At 36.7% G+C, this 20,754-nt stretch overlaps 1 protein-coding gene across 2 annotated transcripts in view; it reads left to right on the forward strand.

Annotated features, from left to right (window-relative positions):
* Window positions 1-20,754, forward strand: part of Vps8 (VPS8 subunit of CORVET complex) — a 228,588-nt gene that overhangs the window by 145,893 nt on the left and 61,941 nt on the right. For both annotated transcript variants that reach the window (XM_070029739.1, XM_070029740.1), the window contains 6 exons: window positions 2,085-2,232; window positions 6,380-6,469; window positions 10,351-10,393; window positions 15,800-15,903; window positions 19,574-19,655; window positions 20,119-20,201. In XM_070029739.1, the coding sequence (XP_069885840.1) occupies window positions 2,085-2,232; window positions 6,380-6,469; window positions 10,351-10,393; window positions 15,800-15,903; window positions 19,574-19,655; window positions 20,119-20,201 (550 nt within the window). The remainder of the gene's footprint in view (window positions 1-2,084; window positions 2,233-6,379; window positions 6,470-10,350; window positions 10,394-15,799; window positions 15,904-19,573; window positions 19,656-20,118; window positions 20,202-20,754) is intronic.

The raw sequence follows: 20,754 nt of genomic DNA on the forward strand, positions 1-20,754 counted from the left end.
AGCCTCAAAATAGCACAGCACTGAGACTCTGGTCTAGCTGAGTATCACAGAGCTCTTTCTTAGGAAAGATCTCCTGTGTCTAAATATAATCTTCTGCTGTAGCTTAAGCCCCTTACTAGTTAAAAAAAAAAAAAAAGAAAAGAAAGAAAAAGAAAAAAAGGAGTACTTCTAACTGTCATTTACAGAATAAGGACCAAATCTACATCATTCCCTTGGGAATCCAGATGCCCATCATGTGACTATCTGTACTGCCCAAGGTTATAGGTGTGTTTAGACACTGATCCCTTCAGTACTCCAGATAGCCAGAGTGCCCTGTGAGTAATCTTACTTTGTTCTAGTTTTCACTGTTAAGAGAAAGGCTTGGAAATACTGCTTTAGAAAGTCTGCCTTTTTTTTTAGAAGGCTAGTTTTCCCAAACCACCCCTTTTGTGTGTCATTAACCCTCTTCCAATTCTCATTTTTTACCTTAGTTTAGTAATTAATTTTTTTTTAATTTTAAGTAAGTTACAGTTACATAAATCAAGTAAAGAGTACATTTCTTTTTGGACACTGTCATCCCTTTCCTCACTCTCTCCCAGTTTTTCTCTCCCATCCCTACCCACAGTTCATTTTCAATATAGTGTCTAGTGAACACCACTGTTGCATTTGTTCACCCTCTGTCCCTGCATTTCTGTACAGTAACTTTAATTTTTTATTACCTTTAAGTAGTTAAACAAAGGGGTTTCAATTTAATGTGTCAACTTATGAGCATAATACATCTTGATCAATGTTATCTCCTTTTACTGTTCACCCCTATCTTTTCCAACCCCAGTATACCTGATTCCATTTTCATACAGGCACATTGAATATTATGATTATATTTGCCTATCCTTCCTGTGTCCATTGGCCTCACCCTCCCACAGACAACGCATATTCCAGCTTCCTGGTATTCATTTTGTTAAAGTGTAAGTTAGTTGTTGAAAGGAGTTACATCATTGGAATTCTCCCCTGTATAAACCATACTTTGGTTCATCTTTTTGTGAGATATGTACAAAACTAACCAAAACTGGAGGAGAGGTGGGAATGACCGGATGTATTTATTTCCAACACCTAATACTAATAGACTCAATTCTCCAGTCAAAGGATATAGAATGACAAGCTAAGTTTAGTAATTTTGAAGGGAAGAAAGGACTCTCCAAAGGAACTGACTCCTTTTAAAACTGTAATGGAGGGGCTGGGAAGGTGGCTCAGTGGTAGAGCGTTTGCCTTGCATGCATGAGGCCCTGGGTTCGATTCCTCAGCACCACATAAGCAGGGGGAAAAAAAGCCGGAAGTGGCGCTGTGGTTCAAGTGATAGAGTGCTAGCCTTGAGCTGAATGAGGAACAGCGCCCAGGCCCAGAGTTCAGGCCCCACGATCAGACCCCCCCCCCCCCCAAAAAAAAAAACCTGTAATGGAAAAGATTCTTAGATCTTCATGAGTATCAGTTGATTTCCTTAATAGTTACTTTGGGCCTCAGTATTTTCCACCATGAGGAAACCAACATTCCTTCTAAAGCTTCTGTGTAGGCATCATGGATATAGGGTTTTGTCGCTCCATACAAGGCAAATGAACAAATAAATATTATTGATCTTATTGTTCAACACTTTTGTTTTAACAGAACCAAAAAAATATCTCTTTATACATGTAAGATATTATTTGGCTTTGAAGATTTATTAGTGAGAAGCTAGCTATGATGCCTGCCATCACAGAGTTAGTAGCTTTTTACAACTGACAAATAAGAAGTTATTACAGCATGATATGATTGGTAATTTTAGAGTGTTTGGAGTGAATTGGGTCTTGTTTCTTTCACAGCAAAGTATTATTTGGGATATATTATTTTGGATAGTTTGCATATAACTTAGAAGAGACTCATCTGAATATCATTTCTTTGATTCTTCAATATAAAAAGTAATGTATTTTTAGTTAAAATGTTCCTGATGTTATATGATAGACTTGAAGATGCCATTTTGAATGTAATTTTATATATATATATATATATATATATATATATCCTGCTGCCTTCAATTAGAGATGTGCTGAAGTAGTGCCATTGTTTGTTTGCAGGGAAGGTATTCATGCAAATCAAGAGTCACTGCAAATATCTCCCAGTATTACAGAGCAGTTCATTGAACTATTGTGTCAGTTTAAGCCACACCAAGTTATAGAGACACTGCAAGTCCTTGAGTGCTACCGGCTGGAAGAAACTATTCAGGTAAGGCCAACAATGTACAAAAGAAAAGAATAAACTTGTCCTAAAAATTGCCCCTTTTGCCAGAAAAGCACAAGGTAATCACAAAGATAATCACAGATATTGATAGCTAGTAAGTGGCTTCATCAGATATTAAATCAAGTAGTCTGATTCCATAGTGCAGACCATAATTGTTATGACAGTCTATTAAGGTCAGAAACAACACATGTCTAACCCTCTTATGAGTCAACCTCTAGCCAACTCAATGAGGCCTAGAAAAAAGGAACTCAGGAAAAACATTTGAAGGAGAAAAGTAAACTCTTATATACAGATACGGATGATTAAATAGTCCTATGGTGCCATAACCTATAATAGGCTAAATAGAATCTAATGTTTTAGCACAATTCATTGCCTTGATCTGCTTCCTTTTCCCAAGTGAAGTGAATGCGTGTGTGTGTGGTGGGGGGTGATGTGTGATGTGTGATATGTTTATTATATACCAAACAGTATCAAGCATAGTATGTTCTCGTTTAAATTTCATTTTAAATATATCATTATTTCTTTTCTTTTACTATCAGCAAACTGATAAATACACCCTGTATTTTCTTTATTGAGCTCCTGAACTGACCACCTACTTTCAAAATTGTTTACAAAATATTTCAAACATTTAGAAGTGGGCAAAGTATCAAATACATGTGTACTCACTAAATCAATTTTAATAGTAATCATATTGTCAGCTGATTTCAAACTTGGGTTTTATTGGTTTTTTTGTTTGTTTGTTTTCTGTGTTTTGGTTTTGGTTATTTTTGTGCCTGGGGCTTTAACTGAGGGCCTGAATGCTGACCCTGAGCTTTTTTTGCTCAAGACTAGTGCTCTCCCACTTGCCACATCTCCAGTTCTGGTTTTTTGTTTTGTTTTGGTTTGGTTTTTGATAGTTTAGCAGAGAAAAGAGTTAAAACCTTTCTTGCTCTACTAGCTTCAAACCCACCATCCTTAGATCTGAACCTCCTGAGTAGTTAGGATTATAGGCATGAACCACTGGAGCCCAGTCCTTATTTTTTTTATTAGAATATATTAATTGTACAAAGAGGTTTCATTGTGGCATGTTTATATATTCATGTTGTTCAAACTCATCTCCTTTCTTATGCTTTCTTATACTCTCCTCTTTTTTAAATTCTTAATGGACTTCCTTATTCTGTTTTCATACATGCATATAAAATACTTTGGTCATGCATTTCCCCATGCTTCCATTTCACTCTCTCCTCCCTCCTCACTCTCACTGGTTTCCCTCCACCAGACCAACCTTCTTCATCTTACTGGACATAGAATAGTCTGATTTTCCAGTCTGTTTATATCTCTTTTGATAAATATTTGAGTGTTTTCAGCCTTTTACTGTTAAAAACAGTGTTCTTATATATGTTCTTCTACATACATTCTTGCACCCATATAAGATTTTCTGGCAATGCAGTTATTTAGATAATATATATAGCTGGTCACCAGTGGCTCACACCTGTATCATGGTTCAAGACCAGCCTGAATAGGAAAGTCCATGAGATTCTTATCTTCAGTTGACTACCAAAAATCCAGAAGTGGAGCTGTGGCTTGAACACAAAAGCTCAGGGATAATAGTACCCAGGCTCTGAATTCAAGCCCCAGGAGCAGCACACACACACAAAATTTATATATACATATATATATACACTATATATAATATATATGCACATATATGTGTAAATATACAGTAGCTTAATTCAATTGACACTGCCTACTTGAATCCCTGTTTCTATTATGAGCAATAGTTAATATTTGCTATTTCCCACATCCGTTATGATTCCTAATATTTTAGGACTCATTGATTACTAATAAGTAATCATTGAATATTCATGACATTGCTTAAGGATTCCGAATAACTTGTTTGAGGTTTTTCATTCTTTTATTGTGTTCTAGAACTTCTTCCTAATTTCTGATTCTGTTACTTTGCTATTTTATGTGGTAGAGATGTCACCTTCTAATCTAGTACGGCATTTCTTTTACTTGGCTTTCAGTGTTCTGTTTTATTATCTTTCCCATTAAATTTTAAGCTTATATGCGTGTCTATTTCTATTTCTGTTTTGATGGCACAAAGTATATCTTAAGTTTTACACTTTATTTCTTACATCTTAGGCTTTTAATCCATCTGGAATTTATTTTACTCGGTTTATCAAGGAGAGGTTTCTATCTTTTTTCCCCTCATATGGTGGTCAGTGGTTCATGTATCATTTTATGATTCTTTCCTCACTGATTCTTTGCACCATACTGCTGGCTTTTTTTTCTTTTTGCTTATGTGGTGCTGAGGAATCGAACCCAGGGCCTCATGCATGCAAGGCAAGCACTCTACCACTGAGCCACCTTCCCAGCCCTCTTTGTCAGTTTCTATACCCATCCCACATATTTTAGTTATAGTTTTACAGTAAAATTTATTGTTTTGGAGATTGTGTCCTGCATCTTCATTGTTTTTGTTTAAAATACTTTGGTTACTTTTGACCTCTTACTGTTCCACATCAGTATCTGGATCACATCAAATTACTTAAAAAAAAAATCCTTCTGAGCCTGGCACCAGTGGCTCATGCCTTTAATCCTAGCTAATCAGGGGGCTGAGATCACAGTTCAAAAGGCAGCCTGAGCAGGCAAGTTAGTGAGACTTTTGTCTCCAATAAACTGCTCAGAAAAAGCTGGAAATGGTGCTGTGGCTCAAGTGGTAGAGCACTAGCATTGAGTATAGAGAGGCTCAGGGACAGAGCCCACACCCTGAGTTCAAGCCCCAAGACCAGCCAAAAAAATCCTTCTGAAGCTTTGATTTTAAAAAATAAAGTGTATTTGTAGATTAAGTCAGATAGAGAAGACATTAGTATATTGTCCACATTTAGAAATATTTGCATTTTTTAAAATGTCTCATCCCTTCTATAGGTTTTTATAATTTTTACATAAGATTCTTACACAAATTTTCTTAAATTGGTTCCTAGATACTTTATAGCTTTTTCTATTATTGTGCAAGGAACTTTCTTAAATGACTTTTTTTATTATTATTTACTACTGTGACATTTGAATGTGATTAATGTTTGTGTGTTTTGCATTTATCAATAAGCCTATTTTTTGCAGTTCAGACGGGTTTTTTTAATAGTTTATGGAGATATTTCCTAAAAATGGTGGCAGATTTTTTTTCACTTTATGAAAATTTTCATTCCAATCTTTCTCACCCAGTATGTAGGGCTCTCAGTTATTGAATAAAAACAGTGATACCTTCTAGCCTTGGTCCTGGTTTTACAGGAATATGCCAAATACTTTCCATTGAATGAAATATGGTATTTCTTGTAGGATGTTGAAAGATAACTTTTATTAAGTTAAAAATTTTATTTCTAGCTTTGGTAAGTATTTTGTGTTTGTTTTTGTCATGAACAGGTGCTGCATTTTACCAAATGATTTTCTATATTTTTTGAGATATTCATATTTTTCTCCTTTGATCTTCTAAACCCATTAATGTGTTATTTGAACCTCCTTTTTCCTCTTAAGTATTTTTTTTGCTTTATTAACCTTTTCCAAGGCACTTGTCAAACTTCGTTCTTGTTTATTTATTTGCTGTCATTTTCTGTACTTATTTGATCTTTTTAATCGATTAGATATTCTTAGTTCATTAACTTTTATAAGACTTCCTAAGTATATTTTCATCATTTTGTTCTAAATATTTTATGTGCAATTACATTTGATTAATTTCTAGTTTATATTTTATTGTTTATGTGTATATGTTAGCTTCTCTTTAGTGGATATACATCATTCAGATGCAAAACATTCTTTAAAAATTGCAATTTAAAAATGAATTTTGTCCAATTAGAACTGCCAAATGGGCCACTATAAAACTAGAAAGTCAAGTATTTATATATTACACTTTAAAACAACATACTACAATGGAATGAATTATTTACTGTCTTGGGAGGTTTTATTGTTAAGGTGATATACAGAGGGGTAAAAGGTAGTATTTACATTTCTTGTCTAATTTGTTACCCCACCCTCATTTTTTCCCTCTTTCCCTCCCTCTCCCTGGACTCCCCTCCCAGGTTGTACAGATCATTTCCAGGATCTCCTCTCTCTAAAACTGGATTATAAATGAGAATATTTACCTTTTTTATCCCCCTAGATTACTCAGAAGTATCAGCTCCATGAAGTCACTGCTTATCTATTGGAAAAGAAAGGAGATATTCATGGTGCTTTCTTGATAATGCTAGAGGTAACATTTGACTGTGTCTTTCTTGTCATATTTGTATCAATTCATAAGTCCATTTTAACTTCTTATATTTCATGATGTTTTAGACAAAGTACTTTTTACTTAATAATATTTTTATAATGTGTATTATTGATTACAGTTGAATTGGTGTGTGTGTGTGTGTGTGTGTGTGTGTGTGTGTGTGTGTGTGTGTGTGTGTGTGTGTGTGTGTGTGTGTGTGTGTGTGTGTGTGTGTGTGTGTGTGTGTGTGTGTGTGTGTGTGTGTGTGTGTGTTGGTGCTATGGTTTACTTCAGGGCCTTGTACTCTTGCTATATTCTACCATACCTCTAGCACAACATTTTGCTGACTAATTGAAAATTGACTCACACAGTCTTTTCTGCCTGTATTGACATTGAACCACCATTCTCCATGCCTCACAGTCTTGAATAGTTAGACTACAGATGTTAGCCACTGACATCCAACTCTAGAATTTGGTATGTCTTGGTGGCATTTTTTTAGACAAAATTTATATACACCAAAAAATAAATAAAACCTACAAATTTGATGAGCTTTTTGACAAATGCACCTATTTTTGTAAGCTAAGTCCCTCAGAACATAAGAATCCTTGCCTTTACTCCAGAAAGTCCCTTCATGCTCCCAACTCCCAGAAAAAAATCACTTATGATTGTTTTCAATATCTGATAAGTTGTTGTATATAAGTATTTTTCCCAGCATAATGTTTCTAAGACTTATCTCTTTCTATTTTATCAGTAATTTGATGCTGTGTGATTGTGTGATTATGCTATTCTGTTGAGTGATATCTGGGCTATTTCTAGATTTTTTGGCTGTTATAAAATCTGCTATATTCTTAAGCAAGTGTTATCTGTACTAAAAGGTTCTGCCATTTTAGACTCCGACTGATAATGTATTAAAAGTTTTGATTGTCTTATATTCTCACCAGTATTTGGTGCTTTATCGATAAAATAATTTTCCATTAAAATTATTTTTAGATCCAGGTGCTAGTGGCTGATGCCAGTAATCCTAGCAATTCAGGAGGCTGAGAACTGAGGATTTCAGTTCAAAGCTAACTCTGGGCAGGAAAGTTCATGAGACTCTTTTCCAGTTAGCCACCAAAAAGCGTTTGGAGCTGTGTCTTAAGTGGTTGAGCTCCCACCTTGAGCAAAAAAAGCACAAGGATAGCGACCTGAGTTCAAGCCTCTGGAATGGCATAAAAATATAAAATACTATTTATAGAACACATATGGTATAAAATTTACCATCTTAGTCATTTTAAATGTGCTAGTCTTGTAGATCAAAGTGTAGACAAATTATTATATAACCACCACCACTACTGCCATTTATCTCCAGAAAGTTTTAATCCCAGTTAAAAACCTGATACTCATTAAACATTACTTCCCATTCCCTACCCACATCAACCCTTGGTAGCCATCATTTTCCTATCTATCTATCTATCTATCTATCTATCATCTATCTATCTATCTATCTGTCTACCTATCTATCTGTCTACCTATCTACCTATCTACCTATCTTTCTATCTTTCTAGCTATCTCATACAAGTGGAATCATTAAATAGTTAACCTTTTCTTTCTAGCTTATTTCACTTGGCATAATATCTTTAAGGTTCTTCCAAGCTGTAATACATATTTGAATTTTTTCCCTTTTTTTTAAAGGTGGACATTTCATTCCATGTATGTACCATGTTTTGTTCATTCAAACAACATTGGGTCGCTTCCACCATAGGGCTATTGTGAATGACATCACCAGGAATGCACAAGGCTTACAGTTGCTCTGTGTGTCTTTCCAACACTTCTTTTTTCTGTGTTTTTCATAGTAGCCATACTGATGGCATAAGGTGTCATGTGAGTTTTCTTTTTGTATTGTCATCCAGTTAGAAGTAGGTGAGAGATGTCCTACTTATATCAAAAAAGTGTTCCATATTGGCTTCTACTTTCTTTCGAGCCATACAATTCTAAAACAGCCTGCAAAGAATACCTCACAGAAGCTTTTGTTGCAGGCTCTTCTTTTAATCTATAAATTACCCCTACATCTCTTTTTTTTCTTTGTAGTTTTTCTGTGGGAATAGTATGAACCTAGTATTAAAAGATAAGTAAAAGCATTCTTGGCCTAGATATGGGAAGAAGATACAGGAGATCCTGGCAGGGTATAAGACCATTACTGGCAAAGCCTTGAAAATATGAAGAAGTGTAGGCTACAAGGAGAGTGGCTTTACTGGGGCTCAATTAAACCACATATAGGCCAAAACAAAGACTCAGTTCAGATTTGAACAGATTTTGTGGGATCAGTAGAGAGTCAAAAATAAGGAACTAACTTGTTTCATGAAGACTATTATGGTGACTAAATAGGCAGAAAGTGAATTACAGAGGAGGGAGATGCCCAGAGCCTTTGAAAGGTCATTGTAGTGGTTGGTGTAGGTGTATGTAGGTGAGCTTGCTATCAGTGTGGCAGTAGTGATGGAAAGAAACAGGATAAATACAGGAACTTACTGATCATTTGACTCTGTATAAGGTTGGTGAGAATAGGTATTGAGTTATGATTTTAGCTGTGAATTTGGCCTATAGGGAACTCCAAGAAAAAAAAAAGAAAACAAAGTTTAGGTAGAGAAATATATTAGGATCAACTTCAATATATATTAAGAAGCCTTTAGACTATCAGTTAGAGTCATCTAAAGATCTAGAATTCACTAGAGTGAATAACTTTATGCAAAGGATGGGTAAGTCCTAATACTCATTTCTGTCCTGAGGGGTGTCAGTGACAACTATGTGGCAGTGTATAAAAGATGCATATATAGACAAAATAAGGGACACTTGATCTTTTAGGTGCCTTTTCCATACTGTTAGCTATATACAAATATTTGTTTCTGAATGACAATAAGGGAGCATTCTATTCTTTTTCTTTTCTTTTCTTTTTTTTTTTTTTTTTTTGGGTCCGGTTGTGGGGCCTGAACTCTGGGCCTGGGTGCTGTCAGCTCAAGGCTAGCGCTCTACTACTTGAGCCACAGCGCCACTTCCGGCTTTTTTCTTTTTTCTTATGTGGTGCTGAGGAATCGAACCCAGGGCCTCATGCATGCAAGGCAAGCGCTCTACCACTGAGCCACCTTCCCAGCCCTCTATTCTTTTTTTTTTCCCTGATCCTGGGGCTTGAACTCAGGGTCTGGGTGCTGTCCCTGAACTTTTTCTGCTGAAGGTTAACACTCTATCACTTCAACTACAGCTCCACTTCCAGCTTTTTGTAGTTTATTGGGGATAAGAGTCTTACAGACTTTCTTGTTTGTGCTGGCTTTGAACAGCAATCCTCACATCTCAGCCTCCTATGTTGCTAGGATTACAGGTGTGATGGAGCCGGGCACTGGTGGCTCAGACCTGTAATTCTAGCTACTCAGGAGGCTGAGATCTGAGGATCACAATTCAAAGCTAGCTCAAGCAGAAAATTTTGTGAGACATTTATCTCCACTAAACTATAAAACAAAAAGCCAGAAGTGGAAATGTGGCTCAAGTGGTAGAGTGTTAGCCTTGAACAACAAGAAGCTCAGGGACAGTGTGCAGACCTTGAGTTCAAGCCCCAGGACCAGCATAAAGAAAGAAAGAAAGAAAGAGGGGCTAGGAAGGTGGCTCAGTGGTAGAGCGCATGCCTTGCATGCCAGAGGCCCTGGGTTCTATTCCTCAGCACCACATAAGCAAAAAGAAAAAAGCCGGAAGTGGTGCTGTGGCTCAAGTGGTAGAGCGCTAGCCTTGAGCTGAAGAGCTGAGGGACAGCGCCCAGGCCCAGAGTTCAGGTCCCATGACCAGACCCCCCCAAAAAAAGAAAGAAAGAAAGAGTGGATAAAAATGTTTTTGTTACCTCTTGTGTTCTTTTTACTTCCTAGAGACTACAAAGCAAACTTCAAGAGATAACACATCAAGGTGAAAGTAAGTTCTTGAACATAATTTATAATTGTTTTTCTCTTCAATGACCCCATTTTTTTTGTTGTTGTTTGTTGTTTGTTTGTTTTTTTTTAATTTTCTGGGGGGTCTGGTTGTGTGGCCTGAACTCTGGGCCTGGGCGCTGTCCCTCAGCTCTTCAGCTAAAGGCTAGCACTCTCAGCGCCACTTCCGGCTTTTTTTTTTTTTTTTCTGCTTATGTGTTGCTGAGGAATCAAACCCATGCAAAGCAAGTGCTCTACCACTGAGCCACCTTCCCAGCCCCAAGGACCCCATGTTTTAAAAGGTTTTGTTAAAATAAACTGCTTTTATTAGTTATAATGATAATAGTTCATCTGTATAATTACTGCTTATCCACTTTAACACTAGCAGATTTTAGTTCATTCTCAAAGGTTCATAATAAGAAAACATATAAATCTCTATGGCTTAGTATACTAAGTGTTGGTCAAGCTTAGTATTTAGGAAACAGGTCACTATTCACTGCTACAAGATTATCTTTTCGGTTGTACTTCTATACATTGGTTATGTATAAATGAAGTATGTAACACCCTTAAAATTGGTGTAATGTGCCAGAGAACAGTAAATGAGAGTTTCTAATTAGTAATAGTGTTTCCATACTGAATCTATAGGATTTTAACTCAAAGCAGTTAAAGTTGACAGTTTCGAATCTTGAATGCCTTTGACACAAATAATTAAAAATTTTATCGTGGGATTTGACATTTTTTAAGTATTTTTAAAAATTATAGTAAGGGCTGGGAAGGTGGATCAGTGGTAGAGTGCTTGCCTTGCATGCATGAGGCCCTGGGTTCGATTTCTCAGCACCACATAAGCAGAAAAAGCCGTTAGTGGCGCTATAGTTCAAGTGGTAGAGCTCTAGCCTTGCTGAAAAGCTGAGGGACAGTACCTAGGCCCAGAGTTCAGGCCCCACAACTGGCAAAAAAAAAAAAAAAAAAATTATAGTAAAATATATGTAGCATAAAATACATAGTGTTGTGATTGCCACCATCTAGGTTCGACTTTATTTTGGTCAGTTGATCATTTGTGGAGCTTGAACTCTGGGCCTGAGTGCTGTCCCTGAGTTCTTCAGCTCAATGTGAGCACTTTACCACTTGAGCCACAGTGTCACTACCTGTTTTCTGGTGATTAATTGGAGATGACAGACTTTCCTGCCCAGGCTGGCTTTGAATCATGATCCTTAGATCTCAGCCTCCTAAGTAACTAGGATTACAGGCATGAGCCATCAACACCTGGCTAGCTTCAACTTTTTCATCTCCCCATCTGGAAATCTATTAAGCAGTAACTCCTTATTCCCTACTCCCCCAGTCTCTGGAAACTACTATTCTAGAGAATTTTCTGTCATTCTAGTTACTATTCTATTGTTCTCTTTCTGAGTTTTATTGAAATCATACAAACAAAATCACACAGTGTTCATTCTTTTGTTAACTGGCTTATTTCACTTAGCATGATGTTTTTAAGGCCATAAATGTTGGAAAATATGTCAGTTTTCTTCCTTTTTGAAGCTGAAATATATATGTGTATATATATATATATATGTGTGTGTGTGTATATATATATACACACACACACATATGCGCATTTGTTTATCATTCATCCTTTGGCATTCCACCTCTTGGCTACTATGAATGGTGATGCTGTGAACTTTGGTGTGCAAATATCATTTTTAGTCCCTGCTTCCATTTCTGGTATATAACCAGGTCTGGGATTGCTGTATCACATAATAATTTTATTTTATTTCTCTTCTTCTTTCTTTCCTTTCTATATTTTTTTCATGTGATGTTAGGGATTGAATCCAGGTCCTCACACATGCTAGGTAAATGTCCTACTACTGAGACACCTATCTCTGTTTTGAATTTTTTGAGGCACTGTGATAGTTTCCATAATAGTTGTACCATTTTATATCACTATCGCCAGTGAATAAGGATGATAATTTTTTTACAGCCCCACCACTTTTCTTCTTTGCTTCCTAATGCTTTTCTGATGGAACTATTGTTTAAACTCATACTTGCTTGCTCAGCTGATGCACTACAACTTGAACCATGTTTTCAGCACTGCCTTTTACTGATTATTTTGGTGACAGAGTCTCACAGACTTTTCTCCTGGGCCAGCTGAACTGTAGTCTTCCAGATCTCAGCCTCCTGAGGAACTAAGATTTCACTCATGAACAACTGTTGCCTAGCTTCTTTATTCTTTTTTGATAATTGCTGTTCTAATAGATTTGAGATAGTATCTCATTATAGTTTTGATTTGCATTTTCCTAATAATTAGCGATGTTGAGCATCTTTTTTGTTTTATTTTTGGCTGCTTGTTTATCTTCTTTGAAGAAAAAAGCTTTCAAATTCTTTACCCTATTTTTTTTTTTTTTTGGTGTTATTGAGGAATGAACTTAGGGCCTCACACTTGCTAGGCAAGTACTCTATCACTTGAGCCACACTTCTCCTCCTTTTGCTTTTCATTTTATTTTATTTTTTTGTCAGTCATGGGGCCTGAACTCTGGGCCTGGGTGCTGTCCCTCAGCTCTTCAGCTCTGGACTAGCACTCTACCACTTGAGCCTCAGCCCCACTTCCGGCTTTTTTTCTGCTTATGTGGTACTGAGGAATCGAACCCAGGGCCTCATGCATGCAAGGTAAGCACTCTACCATTGAGCCATCTTCCCAGCCCCTTTTTAGTTTATTTTTAAGATAAGGTCTTGTACTTTTACTCAGGCCTGCCTCCTCAGCCTAAGAATCTCTATCCCACCTCTCAAGTAGCTGAGATTAGGTGCACATTTTCAAAATATCCTGCTGGAAGGTACTTTGGTAGGTGATTTTTAGCCTATCCTACCTCTAATGCAATGTATTTCTTAAACTTTTTGGCCACACATTTCTGTAATACACGTTTTCTCTATACATGAAAGGCATCCCCAAGAAGATCACTCAGACACATGATCCCACACAAAGAAGTTTAATGTCAGTAACTTGACAGGCTACCTCCTCTGCTGAGATTAGCAGCTAAAGGGGACTACAAGCTCAGTTATACTGGGTGAAATATGAGGGGGGTGAGAGTGGGATATGTGGTTGTGGCAGGGCTAAGATTTATGGTTACTGATGCCTGAGTCACCTGGTAAGGCCTGAATCAGCTAATTTCGGGGAAATGCTTGTATCATCAGATTTTGGGGAAAGGCCATGCTTTACAGCAAGTCCTAAGATAACAGAGTGGTTCCTAAGGTAGAGGAGGTTAGGCTAACAATGCATAATTGATCTATGTTTCTTCATGGTTAAGTCATAGTTACTAGAGTCTATGTATTGTATTGCTTTGGTTTTGGTTTGTTTGTGCCAGTCCTATGGCTTGAACTCAGGGCCTGTGCACTGCCCCTGAGCTTTTTTTCCTCAAGTCTAGCACTTTACCATTTGAGCCACAGCTGTAGTTACTTGGAGGTAAGATTCTCACAGACTTTCCTGTCTAGGCTGGCTTTGAATTGGGATCCTCAGATCTCAGCCTACTGAGTAGGTAGGATTATAGGCATAAGCTACCAACACCCAGCTTGTGTATTGTATTTGTACTATGCTTAATCTTTTTTTGAGCTTCAGTAACTACTTCATTGACTTTTCCGTGTTGATAATCCACCTAGACATTTAATTACTATTTTTTAACTATCAAGTTATGCTTAATTGTTTTGACTATTAATCATGGCATTTTATGACATTTTTCTTCTCAGACTTCATGTTATAAGAGTAATTTTTCAGGGGCTGGGAAGGTGGCTCAGTGGTAGAGCGCATGCCTTGCATGCTCAAGGCCCTGGGTTCGATTCCTCAGCTCCACATAAGCAAAAAGAAAAAAGCCGGAAGTGGAGCTGTGGCTCAAGTGGTAGAGTGCTAGCCTTGAGCTGAAGAGCTGAGGGACAGCGCCCAGGCCCAGAGTTCAGGCCCCACGAGCGGACCCAAAAAAAAAAAAAGAGGAATTTTTCAGATAATGCATGGAAAACTGAGGGGAAAGTAAGAAGTATATTTTTCTCAAATTACTGTAATGATTTATTGGTGGTATATCAAGAGAAGTCATTTCTTTTAATTAAATAAGTATAAATTTCCAGTAATGGTCTCATAACCAGTCTAGTAATAGCCAGCTTTCAGATTCAATTTTGGCAATGTGCTTAAGAATTTTGAAGAATTTAGTAATTGCTAGACATTGTACTTAGTTCATATGGGTAATACACAGATGGTCAAAACAAAGTCCTCCCTCCCTTAAAAACTGGCAGTCTTGTGAAAGAGGCCCAGGCAAATAAAATTTTAATGTAAGTCAATTGCAGTGTATGAAGGTGCACTAAAGGTGGCAAAGGGATTTGGAAAATTAGGGGAAACTTTCATTGCCCATGAATTAGAGTTTAGTAAAGGTGTGACAGACCTTTGAAGTCAGATTGTAAAGACTTAGGTAGACAAAGCAGAGGAGGGGCATTTAGGGATAAAGGAGGACGTGAGCCTGGAAGGGCTTCACTGGTCACCAGATAAAATCTGGTAACACCAGAACACAGAGAAAGGGGAGGGTAGATGAGCCCAAGTCTTTATTACTTAGGGTCAGAGCTCTACTTACTTTTATAGTTGTTGGTTTGGTTTGGTTGTTTGGTTTTGGTACAGATTTAAAATAAGCAAATTAAGTTGAGTTTTCCACATGGGAAAGTTCAGAGTGCTTTCAAGCTTTCCACATGGAGATTGTGTCCAAGTTGAAAGTTCAACTAGCAGATTATAAATGGAAGAAAGCTAAAGTGTATATTTGAAAATTAAAACCACAGAAGTGGATGAAATCATTCAAAAGTGAAAAGACAAAAAGAACCTAAGACAGAATCTTAGAGAAATGCCTATATTTAAAGATTAAAGGGAAAAGCTGGACGCCAGTGACTCATACCTGTAATTCTAGCTATTTGGAAAGCTGAGATCCAGAGAATGGCAGTTCAAAGATAGCCCCAGCAGAAAAGTCTGAGAGAGTCCATCTCGAAAATAACCAGCAAAAAGTTAGGCTGGAGGTGTACTTCAAGTGATAGCCCGCAGGGCAAGCAAAGTGAGAAAGCATAAAGCCCTAAATTCAAACTTTGATACCAGAAAAATGAAAGAAGCAATAGTAGACCAAGAAAAGTGAAAATTTCCAATTAATCCACAAACAGATGTCTGTAAGTAAAGCATATTGAAGTGCTAAGTATAGTATGCTTTGTATGTACTTCGAATGTTAGGCATTTATATAGAAAACTCCTACTACACAGAAAGATCTGTTTTAGAGTCTATTAAACCTCAATATCAGAATTACAGAATAGAGAACTAAAGTTACACAAAGAAAAAGTTTTTCAAGACCCTCTGAAATTGTAAGGTGCATATCCTTAGGGGATACCTTACTCTTTCTGCCTCTAGGTACTGAAGAAGATTCTTCACTGAAGGATGTTGAAGGTACCATTGTAGAGACGATTGCACTTTGCCAAAGAAATTCCCATAATTTGAACCAGCAGCAACGAGAGGTAGGAGAATTACTACTTAAATACTTAAAAGCCTGTTGTTGTCTGAAACTAAGAATTCATTCTCTTTTCCACTGCCCCCCTCCACCACCTGAGTTTAATTCAGCTGGATTTTAATCACTCTTTAGCGTTCCCAGGAGGTTAAGACTCTTAAAGTAATTGTAAGGAGTGTCTGGCCTCTTTCTTCTCGCAAAAGGCTTTATGTTCTTAGGTCTGGCTGTGCTGCAAAACATAAGGTAGAAGAATAATATATGTCCCCAGTGTCTCTGGACTGAGGTTTTTGTGTATGCTATGTAGCAGTACTATGGGAAATTTGGTCATTTGTCTTCTATTCCCTGTGGATGAAAATGAACATGAAGAACTAGAAGGAATCCCTCAAGGGATACAGAGAAAGCTGGAGAAAGGTCAAAGAAGCCTTATGATATAGTAGCTCTCTGCTTTGGCTGTACATTAGCATCACTGGAGCGCTATGAAAAATCTCATTGCTCAGGCTGCACCCCAAATCAATTAAATGAGAGTCCCTGGGGCTGGGACTTAGCCATCAGTATATTTTAAAGCTCTCTACATGATTCAGTATGCAGCCACAGTTGGAAATACTGTTGGTACGGATGTGGAACTGCACAAAGGGAAAAACCAAACAAGTTTAGGTGACCACTGGTGCAGGTGGAGTTTACAGCAGCAAAGCAGAAATTATGGGTAATATGTATTTGACAGCTAAATTCTGTGGTGATTGTAAGAAGTGAAGATGTGGCCTGGGGGGATATGTATATGTGTATGTGTATATATATATATGGATATATATCCATATAAAATGAGATATATATATGGATATACATATGTATATATATACATATATGATATATATCTTACCTAGCACTTGTGAGGACCTGGTTCAATCCCTAACACCAGGGACAGTGAGTTGGGTGAGGTGGGGCTTGAGGAGGGGTGGTTATAATGCTGTATCATAACATAGCCTCAGTCCTCTGTGCCTGCCTTTCCATGGTGAAGACTTCTGATGTCACACCCCTGGCCTCTCCCACAGCCTGGGTTTCTGAAATGAGGAACAAACTTAAGTTTTCATATATATTTACCTATACATTACAATGAGAAAATGGTATATTTTCTGTTCTGTCACTAAATTTCTCCTATAAGTTTTTCTCAGGAATTTTTCTAAGTTATAAATTTATGAAAGTTCTTTAGACTATAAATTATGGAAATTTCAAAAGACAAAAGTTTCTCACAGCTAGCATCTTTTATTTTTGTCGGTCATGGGACTTGAACTCTGGGCCTGGGCACTGTCCCTGAGCTCCTCAGCTTAAGGCCAGTGCTCTACCACTTGAGCCACAGCGCCACTTCTGGTTTTCTGGTGGTTTACTGGAGATAAGAGTCTCACAGGCTTTCCTGCCTGGACTGGCTTTGAACCGCAATCCTCAGATCCTCCTGAGTAGCTAGGATAACAGGCGTGAGCCACCAGCACCTGGCTACATCTAGTATCTTTTAAGTAAAATTTCAACTAATATTTGTTTTTATCAACAAAAAATAGAATGTATTTGCCTTTGCCACAGCTAAGTAATAAAAAATGTATTTCAGATTAAGATAACAAATTGAGATAAATCTATTTCAAATTAAGTTGACTTTTTAAAATTAAAAATACTTTTTCAGCTGGGCACTGGTGGCTCATGCCCCTAATCCTAGCTACTCAGGAGGCTGACATCTGAGGATCATGGTTCAAAACCAGCCCAGGCAGAAAAGTCCCCATGAGACTCTTATCTCCAATTAACCACTTAAAAACTGGAAGTGGTTCTATGGCTCAAATGGTAGAATGCTAGCCTTGAGCACAAAGAAACTCAGGGACAGCTCCCAGGCCCTGAATTCAAGCCCCACCACCAGATAAAAGAAAGAAAAAAAACTTTTTTAGAAAGGGCGTAGTGGCTCACATCTGTAATCATAGCTACTCAGATGGCTAAAAATCTAGAACCTAGCAGTGTTTTTATTATAACTTTTCCAAAAATTCCTGCATCTGCTTTTATTCATCTTTTGGTGAGCTGAGTCTATCTGTGCTTAGTTATGTTTTGACAGGGAAAGACAAAAGAGTAGAATTTTTAAAGTTATATTTATACATATTTAATACTAGGCTTCACTTTTTTAACCTGTTCATCTTCTTTCTAATATATTTTTGATGGTCTTCCTTCTTTGTGTGAAACAGTAAAGAAAAAAACAGCAATTACTGATACTTAAACTGAAGTATGTCCAGATTTACAGATACTAACATTAAAGTATAAAATCATTACCTCCATAACTCTAGAGATTTTTCTGACTATAGTTGAACTCTGTATCTCTTAATCTGAAGTAGATTTTTATCACTTTGATGTGGCAAAGTCAAATATACTCTATTTTTTGTTGCTAAAAGAAATTTGACTTGAAGTTTTATTTAAAAGATGGTAGATGTGAGACATTTTTGTCTTTTGAAATTTTCACTTCTCTAAGATTAAGCCATTTATTGACTATAAGAGAGGTCTACTGACAGTCTACCTGTTTTCCTCTCTCTCTCTCTCTCTCTCTCTCTCTCTCTCTCTCTCTCTCTCTCTCTCTCTCATGCATGCACCAGACTCTGCGTTGTGAGGCCATTCATTGAGGAAATCTATAGGACTTTTAACCCATCCACTTTGCTTTGAACCACCCACATTTTTCTCATTGGCAGTTTTTTTTAGAGCATTTGTAGATTGTTGTACAACAAGAAAACATACTTGAATTTAAGACATATTGGCTTGGTTTTTTAATAGGAAAGATTTTTCCTGGCTCTTAGGAAGAACCAATAATTTGGAGTAAGACAAATTTACTGCAATGTGATTATTTTATTTCTCAAAACTTCTATTTTTTAATCTCAAGTGAAGGTAAGACCCAGCTATAAGTTTATAGGAGACTGAAATAAAAAAAATATATTTAAGGCATTTGAGTATCTAACATAAATAAATAAATAAATAAATAAATAAATAAATAAATAAATAAATAAATGGTATATCTGTTTGTGTCTTAGTGAGGGTGGCATTTTTGATGATTAGTTGAAGATAAGAGTCTCACAGGCTTTCCTGAATGGGCTGACTTAGAACCACTGTCCTCAGACCTCAGCCTTCTTCTAAGAGTAGCTAGGATTATAGGCATGAGCTACTGGTGCTTAGCTAATTGAAATAACCTTAACTTTTACTAACTGGCCTTTGATGACTTTAGGAAATTCAAAATAATTCTTGATGTAGGGGAAAAAAAATCTTTGGATGACCTCTATTTGTGAATTTTGCTTAATATTGCTGAATAAAAAAATGAAGGTAGCTATGAAACATGAGGTTGTATAGACTTTGTTTAAACAAAGTCTGATACCTTGAAAGAAGCTTTTCTGGGCTCCTTTGACCTTACTTTTTCCAGAGACACATAAAATTGTAATTCCAAGTCTTCCTTGGGTTTCCAAGGCTACAGCATAAACATACCTCTTCCAGCTATGGCCTCTGCTTTTTATTGATTTGGTTATTTTTTTCTCTCTTTCTATTCACATGTTTCCTCTTCTCTTTTTCTAATTTTTACCAACAAATGTATATGAGAATTGTTAAATATTATGACAATATTAGTTATTTTTTTAAAAATAACTTCCGTTTTTCTTTGGTTTCCTTTAACGTTATAGGCACTCTGGTTTCCATTGTTGGAAGCAATGATGGCCCCACAGAAGCTGACCAGCTCAGCAACCCCTCATCTCCACTCCGAAGGTAAATCCATCAGAACTGCCATGACTGACCCGTCTGCATCATCAACCTAATATTGGTCATTTATGTATAAATTATAAATATTATGTTATATTTTACATATTTATATTATACATGTTGGTTACATTTTATACATATGCTGAGGATTATAACCCAGGGCTTTATGCAATACCACTGAGCTATACCCCAGCATGTCAGTATGATATCATAGCCTTACTATTTTTTCTTAGTGAAATCATGTGGTAGTACTGATATTATCTTCCAGGTTTAAAAATTCTTTCTATAATTCCACTTATATAGATTATCTGGAATATCGTACATTTGTAACTTACCAACAATTAATATTAAAATACCAAACTTTCCTTGATTAAGTTTCTAAGCTATATAAGTCCACTATTTTCCCCTGACTCAGACATAGACCTGAAAACCCTTATTTTAAAGTAACTTTAACTTTTTGTTACAACAGCTCTGAAATCTTTGACCATGCAAGTTCTCAATAGCATGGCAGCATTTATTGCTCTTCCATCAATCTTGCAAAGAATCTTACAGGTGAGTTAAAAATGGAGAAAATTAAATGTTTGTGATTTCAACTAATATTTTTCCAGTAGTAGGCTGATTTTCAGCGCTTCTTATGCCTAAAACAGCCATTTTTTAGCATTATCTAAATGTCTAACTTATAACTCTGAGTCTTAAGTTTTCCTTGTTACTTCATGGGTATAGATTTGCCTGACTGAAGCTTATAACCTGTGGTTAGGGTGTGTGGACTTATTTGTTTCTTTGGGATTCAGGTACAAAAGCTTCCTTTGGTGTGCTGACTGGAGAGAATTACCATTTATATCAGCTGTTTATACTTTTTAGATCAAAAGAAAAGTAACCTAAAAATAAAGTTAATTGGCACTTCTAATCACAGATTGTTAGTAGGCTTTCTAACTCATTCTAGAACTATTTTTATGTTTAAGACTCATCCCCTGGCCCTAAATTCTAGCCTGCTTTTTGTCCAGAATTTTTGTGGGAAACATCATTTCTTCCTGTTTTCTTCAGCAAAAAGGCAGGAGACTTTCTTAACTTCATCAAAGACACACACTAAAAATATACTAAGATA

Source organism: Dipodomys merriami, unplaced genomic scaffold (genome assembly GCF_024711535.1).
Source record: "Dipodomys merriami isolate MVZ:Mamm:240054 unplaced genomic scaffold, mDipMer1.0.p SCAF_2, whole genome shotgun sequence".
Taxonomy (NCBI): Eukaryota; Metazoa; Chordata; class Mammalia; order Rodentia; family Heteromyidae; genus Dipodomys; species Dipodomys merriami.